We start from the raw sequence: 13,021 nt of genomic DNA on the forward strand, positions 1-13,021 counted from the left end.
GGTTCTCAACTTGACTATATAGACACCAACCAGAAATAATCTTGAGAGATCCTGTGTGTGCTCTGGTATCTGCTCTGCCCCAAAGTGGGCAATCATTATATACTTACCTTTTATAAATGATAGAAGTGTTCATTGGTTGTTTTTACTTGAAACAAAGACCTGAGGTTCACAAGCTTTGAGTGCATTTTGTTTTGAATAATTTGGATTTTTTCCCTTGATTTTAGTTCCTTCAATGATATCTATGTACTTTTTAATCTCTAGAAATAGTTTTTCATAGTTATCCATATTGTGTTAATCTTTGATTAGTAAATGTCCGAAATGTTCTAGGTATTAAATTACATCATGCCTTTGTGGTATATATATTTACTTTTAATTGTACGTTGTTTCTAAGTTGCTTAGCTATTTTTCTCCCTTGCTTTCTGCCTAACTTTAGAGTAACCAAATAAGGCAAATGGAAGAAGTAAAGATCTCAAAGAAGAGTAAAGTAGGAATTCTCCCGTTTGTTGCTGAATTTGAAGAATTTGCTGGACTCGCAGAATCAATCTTTAAAAATGCTGAGTGTCGTGGAGATCTAGATAAAGCATATACTAAACTTATCAGAGGAGTATTTGTTAATGGTAAACTTTTGTTACATTATGAAGAAGTTTTTGGTGGTGGTTTTCCTTATTTCTGGTGTTTTTGGTCAGTTGTTTTCATTATTTCTGATTAAGTTAGAAGTTGGGAGACAGATGTGTTCATTATTTTCCATAGTCTCTAGTCTTTTTTAAGTTTTCTGAAATTAAAGATTTCTTAAATTTGGGACTTCTCTGGTGGTCCAGTGGCTAAGACTCCACACTCCCAATGTGGAGAACCTGGGTTCAATCCCTGGTCAGGGAACCAGATCCCACATGCAGCGATGAAGTCCTGGCACAAGTAAATAAAAAAATATATATATATTAAAAATAATAATAATAATAAAGATTTCTTAAATTTGAAAAACAGTGTGTAAAACCCTTTTGTATTTACCAGGAACTACTTATATTTTAGGGTTCATATGGGCTATCAGTATGCAAAGTTGAAATTCATTTTTTAAACACAAAAATGACCTTGTGGATTACATTCGCATTTTAGCAGGAGTCTTCTTGAGCTGATCAACAGTGATGTCTGTATGTGTGTGTGCTTAGTCAGTCAGTCATGTCCGACTCTTTGCAACACCATGGACTGTAGCCCACCAGGCTCCTCTGTCCATGGGATTCTCCAGGCAAGAATACTGGCACGGGTTGCCGTGCAATCAGCCAGGGGATCTTCCCAACCCCGGGATCAAACCCAGGCCTCCCACATTGCAGGTGGTTTCTTTACCATCTGAGCCACCGGGGAAGGTCAAGAATACTGCAGTGGGTAGCCTATCCCTTCTCCAGGGGATCTTCCCGAGCCAGTTACTGAATCTGGGTCTCCTGCATTGCAGGCCGATTCTTTACCAGCTGAGCTACCAGGGAAGCCCAAATTAATGCTAAAATAGTGTAATTCATCATCTAGCTATGTCAGATCACACAGTTAAGTTACAGAAACAGTGTGGATGTGTTTAATTTGAAATAAATGATCTGACTGCATCAATTCAGGAATTTTTAAAACTAAAAAAAATGACCAAAGTAGAATTATCTCAACAGTTAGAGATAATACATTTTTGGTGGAAACAGGTTTAGGGGAAAGATGATAAATTACATGATTGAATGTTTATATGGTTGATATTTCTTTTAAAATTCAAAGTAGCTTTGCTTTGTCTGATTGTAAAGTAGTATATGCTCATTACATACCCCCCAAAATCAGCACACTGACTTTAAAAATCAAGAAGAAACTAAAGGTAATTTGTAATCTCATCATACAAAGGTTAACGTTTAATTTTTACCTGTGTGAACTTTTCAGTATATCTCTCTCCCTGACAGACATGCACATATTGTGTGTTCTGTAATTTGAAATGTTTCTCACACCTTACACCCTGTTTGGAACCTGCTAGACTCTGTGATTCTAGTGTCTGTCCTTGTCTCCTGATACAGATAACCGTAGTCACTTCTGATGATTACATAGAGTTCCATCTGTCATTGTTTACTTAGCAGATCTTCTGTTAACAGGCATTTGGTTTGTTTCCAGTTTTCTGTATATTTCTGTATATTGTCCAATGATTTCCCTAGGATCAGTTATTAGAAATAATTCCTGGGTCAGAAGTTTTGTGTCTGTTGAGTTTCTGCCAAATAACCACATAGAAAGATTATACCAGTTTGGTCCTTTGAGTGTTTGGTGAAAGTTTCTGTCACATCTGCCTCAAGACCCAGTATTTCTCGGTATTATCAGTCTTGTTATCCTTTGTTAACCTAGAAGGATATAATTCAGTTTTGCTTATGGTATGTTTTACTGTGTAAGAGCTTCCAAATTATATGTTAAGTTTATTCATCTTTCTCTTTATGACTTCTCAGTTTTGGGCCATTCTTAGAAAGTTCGTACTACCACAGAATTATTTCTTTAATTAGGTTTATTTTTCTTAGTACTTACAATTGCATTCATTTATTTGCCTTTGACATTTTAAGCACTTGAACAATTTAGAATTTGGTTGGCTAAAAGATGTGAAATAGGAATCCAAATTTAGCCATATATATATATATATATATATATATATATATAACTGTTTTAGAATGATTTTTTATTTAGGTTTAGGTCGATCCTTCAATACAGTATGTTTTATTTGATTAAGTCCAGAAATGTGCTTCCTTCTTAAAGTTATAAATGAAAAAAATCATGTAATTTTTCCATAGCTAAATGTGGTCATATTCATACCAGGTCATCGTTACATTTTTTCCATTTTTGTTTTAGTGGAGAAAGTAGCGAACGAAAGCCAGAAGACCCCCAGGGATGTCCTCATGATGGAAAACTTCCACCATATTTTTGCAACACTTTCTCGTTTGAAAATCTCATGTCTAGAAGCTGAAAAAAAAAGAAGCCAAACAAAAAAACACAGATCACCTTCAGTCTTATGTCATATACACTTTAGGACAACCTCTTGAAAAGCTAAATGTCAGCATATTTTCATTCAGTATTTTTTTCTTGGTTTTGAACCTGTGTTTAGATGTGAGTAACACAACAGACATTTAAATTTGCTCATTCATTGGTGGGTGCAGGAGGATAAGGAAGGATGGACTGAGATATTGAAGCTGCTCAGACACTGCTAGATGTTTTATATACATTATTTCTTTTAATTCTTGTAAACGATGATGTGGGGTAAGATAGCATTATCCTTGTTTTACAAATGAAGAAATTGGAAGTAAATAAAAAGTTATAGTAATTGACAGGTAGCAAAGCAGGGGGATTAACCATAGATTTAGCCTTTTCCATTATACCAGTCTTCCATTTCTTACCTCGTAAATGGCTAACCTTTATCCCTAGCTCAGATGAAGATTTTGAAAATTCTATCAAGATAAAAAGAAAATAAAAAATTGTTTTATTCATTGCCTTTTCTTTATCCTTCCTTTCTTGACTTGTCATTCCCCAGAGCAAATCTGATCTTTAAACATGAGAAATGGTAGTTTTAGAGAACTTTGCAACATAGTAGAAGCTTAAATGGACCCTTCTAACAAATTAGGTCCACAGTGTGATTCGTCATCTTTGTTTTGAAGTTAGAGTCAAATAAAAATTGTCTGTCTGTTGTCAGCAATTCAAATGCAGAACCAGTGCCTTGTAAACTGAAGAACAGGCAGATATTCCTTTAGGGTAAAGGGTCTGTCTCAGACCTAAAGCCTGCATGATGCGTAACTGCAACATAAAGGAACTTCCTTTGAAATCAAATTTAGAGCAGACACATTGATAAATCCTTTATTATGTAACATTGTTAGAGAAGCTCTAGCCAATGCAGTAAGACCGAAACATAAAGACATATGGAAAGAGAATCATACTGGAATGGACTGCCATTTCCTTCTCCAGGGAATCCTACCACCCAGGGGTCAGATCCGGGCCTCTTGTGTCTCCTGCTGGCAGGCGGAGTCTGTGACTGCGCCACCTGGGAGGCCCTCTGGCTTACAATCACCTGTGTGTGACATGTGGGAGTTATTTCATCTTGTAAAGTAAAGTAGGTTTTTTAACCTAGTCAAGGTATATATATATATCAAAAAACAGTTTGTTTCCTATATGTTATAATAACCAATTAAAAATCTGTGTAGAAAAATAAATACATTAATTAAAATCTGTGTAGAAAAAAAATTTAAATATCTGGAACAGATTTGTCTAGAAAATTATTATTAAAAATGTAGTAATTTAATGAAGAATAAATAAATAATTGCTAAGAAAATTTTAGAGAATAGTAGAGAGGGGATTTGACTTGTCAGTATTAAATCATGTTGTGCTCAAGTAAAGACTTGCCAATATACATGTTAAAAAACCACTTACACTTAAAAGGCAGCCTGAGAAGAATATTTATAACAGTACAAGAGTCAGTATGCTAAATATAAAAGATCTTTTTAAAATCAGTCAGGAAAGCACTAGGATCCCAATATATAAATGGGTATGGGTTCTGAATGTACTTACTGAGCATATGAAAAGCAGATAAACTTCATTGCTAGCTGAAGAATATTGAAATAAAATGACAAATAAACCTTTCTTACCTTTTTTTTTTGGCTACACCACTTGGCATGTGGGATCTTAGTTCCCCATCCCCGTCCGTCCACCGGGGATCCAATCCATGCCGTCTGCATTGGAAGGGCAGAGTCTTAACCACTGGACTGCCAGGAAAGTCCCCCTTTTTCACTTTTCAAAATGACAAAGATTTTTCTTTAATTATGATAATGCTTATGATAGTATGATAAGATAAAATAGTGTCATATACTGCTGACAGAAATATAAAGTAACTGAACTTTTCTGGGAAGCAATTTGTGTATATGAAGAGTCTTCAGAATGCTTAACAATTACACTCCTCAACTGAAGAATTATAGTCCTAGAAATTTATGCTGGACAGTCATCAAAAATGTGGGTAAATACCTATGTATGAAAGTTATTTATAGCTGTATTTATAATAGATTTTGTTTTTGATGAGTAGATTTTGCCAACTTCAAGAGAAAAAGTAAAAAATATTAAATACTTAATACTGAAGGAATGAATAAACATAGTATAGTCATTGGACGGAACATGATGCAGCCATTAAAATTTATACTTTGGGAAAAACATATCAAATATTAAATGGAAAATATAGCATACAAAATTAATCTCATTTTCATACTCACACATCAAAAGACTAGAGGGAATTCTAGTCTTTTGACAGTACTTATCTCTGAGTAGTGTGATAATAGCTGATTATTATTTTATCCTTTATATTTTCACACACCGTCTGATTTTTACACAGTGGATATATACTAGTTTATAATCAGATTTTTTTTTTTTTTTTTAATTTAAGTGGTAGTGAGAGCCGTTCTTAGCCGTTGTTTCTTTTCATTTCCTTGAAGCATTTGTTTGAAGGTATGGAAGCTCGGGTGGCACAGGGTATAAGAGGAGGAAGTGAGCTATCAACTTGCGTTTAACAAGCAAGAACTCCGAAAAGTTATTAAAGAGTCTCCTGGAAAAGAAGTGAAAAAAGGTCTCGATAACCTCTACAAGAAGGTTGATAAACATTTATGTGAAGAGGAGAACTTACTTCAGGTATGCTTTAGTTCTCTTAACCTACCTAGATTGCACATCCTTTTATATATCTATTTTCCCCTAAATATTCCTCTAGAAATGCTATACATTTTCTAATTTTAGTGCAGGAGGAAAGCGCCATATAAAATGCAGACAAGATTAGTAAATTGTGAGGAAAAAAGGAATATTTATACAAGTTTATATGGCTATCTCTGTGTATTTTATATTTCTGTGGTATCATTTTGAGACATTAAGTTGTTTTGCTTTTGTTTGGGGACGGGTTTTTCATGACTTTCTGTGTTTTGTTTTAGTTTGGAAGGTAGTAAGGGAATGGAATGTGGAGTGATTGTGAGCATGGGAGCCTGGATATGGGTTCATAATCTGCCTCCAGGTAAAACTGCCTGGTTTGGAGCAAGTTAGTTCACCTCTCTGAGCCTCAGTTTCCTTATTTGAAAAGCAGAAATAATACCTGTACTCTCTAGGTGGGCACTAATATTATTGCCATTGCCATTTTATACATGTGAAAATCAGAGCTTGGAGAGGTAGAGTAATGTGACCACGATCCCATAGCTAATGTATGATAGAGTCAGGTTTAAACCTCAGTTAGAGATGAGTAAGAATCACTCTTGATTTTAGCATCATGGAAGGCTTCATGAAGGAAAGCATTTATGTTAGTCTCTGGAAGTCAGATACTAACTTAACAGATAAAATAGAAGTGGCATTCCCAGTGGAAGAAATACTGTGAGCTAAAAGATGAGAAGCAAAAAGTGTAAGTAAAGCTGTTTAGTAAAATAGTCTTAAGCTGACTGTTAGCAATTTAAGGTTTGTGACATTTAGGATTTACAAGGAAAAATCCTCGAAGAAGGCACTCTTTGAACTGGCAGATAGAAGTGGTGTTCGTTCATAGTACCCACCCTCACCAGGTTGTCATGAGACTTAAATAGAATAATACGTGCATAAAGCCCTTTGCACTGTGCTGATGTGAAACAAGTCGAGTAAGTGTAGCCTATTGACAGCGCTGCCGTGTCAGTGTGTGTGTGTCAGGTTCTGCCTTGATAGTTGTCTAAGGTTTATTTTCTGATGGGACTGTTCATTTGTTTACTTTTTCTTGACTGAAGTACAGTTGATTTACAGTGTCGTATTGATTTCTGCTTATATCTGTCAGCAATTTAGTTTCCACTTCTAGACTATAGATCCCTTTGACTGCTCATGATTAGTCTGACTCATCTTGGTGTTCTCCATGTCATCAAGAAGTGTTTTGCATCCTTAATTTTAGATAAATTAAACTTTCATCTGCTGTGAAGTTTCATTTAATCCTTAGTCTTATTTCATACATAGTAGTGCATAGCCACATCTGTGTTGGCTATTGGAACAGATACAATAACAGCTGAAATGTAATAAACATTACTGTGTTGTCAAACACTGTTCTGAGCACTTTACATACATTCACTCATTTAATCTCATTTGAACCTGTGGGGAAGGTATTATTATCACGACCCAGTTTACAGATAAGGAGGGCCTTGAGGCACAGAAGAGTGGTGTAACATACTCAAGGTCACTCGAGGAGTTACGAATCTTCCTTCAGGATGTACATTCTTAATTGTTGTTGTTCAGTCGTTCAGACGTGACTCTGTGACCCTGTGGACTGCAGCACGCCAGGCTTCCCTGTCCTTCACTCTCTCCCAGTTCAGCTCCGTCGCTCAGTCGTGTCCGACTCTTTGCGACCCCATGGACTGCCCAGAGTTTGCTCACATTCATGTCCATTGAGTCGATGATGTTACCTAACCATCTCATCCTCTGCCACCTTCTCCTCTTCCCACCTTCAATCTTTCCCAGCATCAGGGTCTTTTCCAGTGAGTCGGCTCTTCACATCAGGTGTCCAAAATATTGGAGCTTTAACTTCAGCATCAATCCTTCCAATGAATATTCAGGGTTGATTTCCTTTAGGACTGACTGGTTGGATCTCCTTGCAGTCCAAGGGACTCAAGAATCTTCCCCAGCACAGTTCGAAAGCATCAGTTTTTTGGCACTCAGCCCTCTTTATGGTCCAAGTCTCACATCTCTACATGACTACTGGAAAAACCATAGTTTTGACTCTACAGACCTTTGTCAGCAAAGTGAAGTTTTTGCTGTTTAATATGTTGTCTAGGTTTGTCATAGCTTTTCTTCCAAGGAGCAAGCATCTTTTAATTTCATGGCTGCAGTCACCATCCACAGTGATTAACTATTATGCTATCCTGCTGCTAAGTCACTTCAGTCCTGTCCGACCCTGTGCGACCCCATAGACGGTGGCCCACCAGGCTCCCCCGTCCCTGGGATCTCAAGGCAAGAACACTGGAGTGGGTTGCCATTGCCTTCTCCAATGTGTGAAAGTGAATTATGCTATCCTAAATGCTTAGAATATGTCTTGACAGTATTTCTACATTCTTGTTATGTATTGTTTCCTCTTGCAGTTTAGCGACTCTCATTTTCATTTTGTAGGTGGTGTGGCACTCCATGCAGGATGAATTCATTCGCCAGTACAAGCATTTTGAAGGTTTGATAGCTCGCTGTTATCCTGGATCTGGTGTTACAATGGAATTCACTATTCAGGACATTCTGGACTATTGCTCCAGCATTGCACAGTCCCACTAAACCTTATAAAAGAAGAAAAGATAAATGAAAAGAAACACTCTGAGTACACCAGACACTATTCAAAAATACCAAGCAACCGTTTTGAGAACTCCGACTTGAAATTTTACGTATTACTTAATGTCAGATAATTGGGTAATGTGTGCATGCTCAATTGTGTCTGACTCTTTGCAACCCCATGGACTGTAGCCCACCAGGTTCCTCTGTCCATGGAATTTTCCACGCAAGAATACTGGAGTGGGTTGCCGTTTTCTTCTCCAAAATGGATGATGCCATACCACATATATTCAAGAGGAAAACTACCAACCAGTGTGGCAGTTTTATTCACCCAGTAGGTTGTGTACTAACTTAAAGCATTTATCTCATCATAAATGCCTTTATCATTTTTCTACGACTGAACAGAAAATTTTCCTTTATTGTCTCGCTTCTTGTATTTGAGAATGGTTATCCTATATGGAATTCATTGAGAGTTCTTCGGCTTTCAGTAATTCAGTATTGGTTACAAATCACGTAACTACTAAAATACTGTATCGAATTTTTCCTTCTGAATAACTATTGTGTATATGGATAAGGGTCTTGTGAAGATCAGTTGTAAACTTGAATTTTGAGGATCATGTGATTCTGTGTAACAGTCTGAAATACATTTTCCAAAAAGTTGAAATGTGGTAATATTATTCTTAAATTTATCATGTGCTGTCATTTGTATGAAAGCAAGTCCTTATAGAATCAATACAGAAGAATTATTACATGTCATTTATCGTAAAACATAGTCAGTCAGTGGTACTCAGTGAGGACTGAATCACTGCCATAAAGAGACTCGTGTCCTTAATGCATAAACACAAAGACCCTGTCAGTGCAGCGGCTTCACTTTTCTGACATTTATTTTACTTTTGGTTACGTCAGGATCCTCACTGCAGCCTGTGGGCTTCTCTCTAGTTGTGGCGCTCAGGCTCAGGTCCCATGGCCTATGGGATCCCAGTTCCTGGGCTAGGGATCAACCCGCATTCCCTGCATTGGAAGGCGGATTCTTAGCCACTAGGCTGCTGGGAAAGTCCCTCAGTACAGTTGTAATAGCAAAAAATTGCAAATAATCCAACTTTCCATTAGTAGTAGATGGATAAATTAAGGTGTATTCAGTATTTGCCAATAGAGTAGTGAGAATAAGTGAATTTTATCTACAAAAATTACTGCAGATGAATACCAGGAAAATAATGTCAGGTTTAAAAAAAAAAAGTCACAGAATATATATCATATGATTCTATTAATATAAAAGTTCAAAATAAACAGTATTTAGAGTTACAAGTGTTGTATAACTGAGAAAAAGCAAGGAAATGATCATAAAATTCTAGAGTGATTAGGGAGCAGGAAGGGAAGATTATGGTATCTAGCAGGGGCAGGATTTTAAAGGTATGTTATGTTACTTAAACTGGGCAGTGGCTACATGGATTTCATTGTACTATGATACTTGATACCTTACACATACCTTATAAATCTTATTTTATATTAGCTCCACGTTTAATTTAAAAACAAAATCAAACTCATATGTGTGTGTATATTCTTTATTGACATAGGAAAAAACCTTAACATTTGTAGATGATCTGGAGACAAAGAAGATCCAAGGTTGGTTGGATTGCTCGAGGTTCAAGCCAAGTATTTTCAGAGCTGATATTCCACACAACAGTGACCTCCCTCTCCAGAATGTTACAGATATAAATATATTTAAACATCTAAAGACCAAACACTGTCTAATGTTTGTGTTAACAGACCAAGGTTAATTTTACCTGAGGTGCTATGGCTCTTATTTAAAGAAAAGGCAGATAGCAAAATACTTCTTAGAAAAGAATCTAGAAAAGTAAGCACGTCACATAACAAAATTATCTAAATAACTGGATAGAAATTTTGAGAAAGTAAGATGTACATGATTCCTATTAAAGATAAACATTGGTTAATTAATATGTCTCAGTTTATATTTGTGTTAGTATCTGTTTATTCTAAGGAATTAGAAACTAAGTTTAATACAGCCTTTCAAAATTAAATAAGATATTTTGAATGAAGACAGAAAAGGCAGTGGATGACTGATCAGCTACAATTTTCTAGATCTTAGAGATATGTAATATTTTGTGCTACAGATGGAATGAGAAGAGCAACATATGATAACTTAGAGAATATAAAGAAATGAAAAAGTGCTGAGAAAGCAAAAATGGCTATGCCAGGAAGGTTAAATATACAATGGTGTCTAGGAAGTAAGATTATTAATTCTCATAACTCTCTGTTCTAGGATCCTCTGCATCTGCAAGTCCCCAGTTTTAATGTACGTATGAAACAACCAGGAATCTTGTTGAAATGCAGGTTTTGTATGATCTAAGACTCTGCATTTCTAGCAAGATCCCAGGTAATATCAGTGCTACAGGCCTATAACCCACAGCTGAAATTGCAAAGTTTTACAGTGGTATCAGTTCAATTCAGTCGCTCAGTCATGTCTGACTCTGCGACCCCATGGACTGCAGCACACCAGGCCTCCCTGTCCATCTCTTTGGTTTCTTTAGGTAGATATACTCCTAAGTATTTTATTCTTTTTGTTGCAATGGTGAATGGTATTGTTTCCTTAATTTCTCTTTGTATTTTTTCGTTGTTAGTATATAGGAATGCAAGAGATTTCTGTTGTTAATTGTATATCCTGCAACTTTACTATATTCATTGATTAGCTCTAGTACTTTTCTGGAAGAGTCTTCAGGGTTTTCTGTGTAGAGGATCATGTCATCTGCAAACAGTGAGAGTTTCACTTCTTCTTTTCCAATCTGGATTCCTTTTACTTCCTTTTCTGCTCTGATTGCTGTGACCAAAACTTCCAACACTATGTTGAATAGTAGTGGTGAGAGTGGGCACCCTTGTCTTGTTCCTGATTTTAGGGGAAATGCTTTCAATTTTTCACCATTGAGGGTGATGCTTGCTATGGGTTTGTCATATATAGCTTTTATTATGTTGAGGTATGTTCCTTCTATTCCTGCTTTCTGGAGAGTTTTAATCATAAATGAGTGTTGAATTTTGTCAAAGGCTTTCTCTGCATCTATTGAGATAATCATATGGTTTTTATCTTTCAATTTGTTAATGTGGTGTATTACATTGATTGATTTGTGGATATTAAAGAATCCTTGCATTCCTGGGATAAAACCCACTTGGTCATGGTGTATGATTTTTTTAATATGTTGTTGGATTCTGTTTGCTAGAATTTTGTTAAGGATTTTTGCATCTATGTTCATCAGTGATATTGGCCTGTAGTTTTCTTTTTTTGTGGCATCTTTGTCTGGTTTTGGAATTAGGGTAATGGTGGCCTCATAGAATGAGTTTGGAAGTTTACCTTCTTCTGCAATTTTCTGGAAGAGTTTGAGTAAGATGGGTGTTAGCTCTTCTCTAAATTTTTGGTAGAATTCAGCTGTGAAGCCATCTGGTCCTGGGCTTTTCTTTGCTGGAAGATTTCTGATTACAGTTTCGATTTCCGTGCTTGTGATTGGTCTGTTAAGATCTTCTCTTTCTTCCTGGTTCAGTTTTGGAAAGTTATACTTTTCTAAGAATTTGTCCATTTCTTCCAAGTTGTCCATTTTATTGGCATAGAGCTGCTGGTACTAGTCTCTTATGATCCTTTGTATTTCAGTGTTGTCTGTTGTGATCTCTCCATTTTCTTTCTTTTTTTTTTTATCTCTCCATTTTCATTTCTAATTTTGTTGATTTGATTCTTCTCCCTTTGTTTCTTGATGAGTCTGGCTAACGGTTTGTCAATTTTGTTTACCTTTTCAAAAAACCAGCTTTTAGCTTTGTTGATTTTTTCTATGGTCTCTTTTGTTTCTTTTGCATTTATTTCTGCCCTAAGTTTTAAGATTTCTTTCCTTCTACTAACCCTGGGGTTCTTCATTTCTTCCTTCTCTAGTTGGTTTAGGTGTAGAGTTAGGTTAGTTATTTGACTTTTTTCTTGTTTCTTGAGGTAAGCTTGTAATGCTATGAACCTTCCCCATAGCACTGCTTTTACAGTGTCCCATAAGTTTTGGGTTGTTGTGTTTTCATTTTCATTCGTTTCTATATCAAGAGGCCTTTTAGTTCCTCCCTGCTTTCTGCCATAAGGGTGGTGTCATCTGCATATCTGAGGTTATTGATATTTCTCCCAGCAATCTTGATTCCAGCTTGTGCTTCATCCACCCCAGCAATTCTCATGATGTACTCTGCATATAAGTTAATAAGCACAGTGACAAAATACAGCCTTGACGTAGTCCTTTCCCTATTTGGAACCAGTCTGTTGTTCCATGTGCAGTTCTAACTGTCGCTTCCTGATCTGCATACAGATTTTTCAAGAGGCAGGTCAGGTGGTCTGGTATTCCCATCTCTTTCAGAATTTTCCACAGTTTATTGTTATCCACACAGTCAAAGGCTTTGGCTTAGTCAATTACAATGGTGTATGCTACATCATTCATACCTCTGAACAAATTAACATAATTTGGGGTTTCTTGTTGTTGTTGTTTTGTCTTTTGGAAGACAGCTCACATGTGTGCTTGTGGCTTTAAGAGTTCTCAGCTTTTAATATTTGGCAGCACCATGATATGGTATGCTGGTATGCATAGGTCCTGAGTTGTGTCCATCTCTTTGCAACCCCATGGGCTGTAGCCTACCAGGCTTCTCTGTCCAAGGGATTTTCCAGGCAAGAATACTGGAGTGGGTTGCCATTTCCTTCTCCAGTGCGTGAAAGTGAAAAGTGAAAGTGAAGTTGCTC

General features: G+C 36.5%; 1 protein-coding gene and 1 non-coding gene across 2 annotated transcripts in view; both read left to right on the forward strand.

Annotated features, from left to right (window-relative positions):
* Positions 1-10,203, forward strand: part of LOC136152772 (exocyst complex component 1-like) — a 48,968-nt gene extending 38,765 nt beyond the window's left edge. The window contains 6 exon segments of the mRNA XM_065914143.1: positions 434-617; positions 2,845-2,960; positions 2,962-3,045; positions 5,460-5,500; positions 5,502-5,652; positions 8,113-10,203. Coding sequence (XP_065770215.1) covers positions 434-617; positions 2,845-2,960; positions 2,962-3,045; positions 5,460-5,500; positions 5,502-5,652; positions 8,113-8,265 — 729 coding nt within the window. The 3' untranslated portion in view covers positions 8,266-10,203.
* On the forward strand, positions 804-876 carry TRNAG-CCC (transfer RNA glycine (anticodon CCC)). The gene has a single exon. It is a non-coding gene; the product is annotated as a tRNA-Gly (tRNA).
* Positions 10,204-13,021: the final 2,818 nt, after the last annotated feature.

The sequence above is a fragment of the Muntiacus reevesi genome, chromosome 22, assembly GCF_963930625.1.
Source record: "Muntiacus reevesi chromosome 22, mMunRee1.1, whole genome shotgun sequence".
NCBI lineage: Eukaryota > Metazoa > Chordata > Mammalia > Artiodactyla > Cervidae > Muntiacus > Muntiacus reevesi.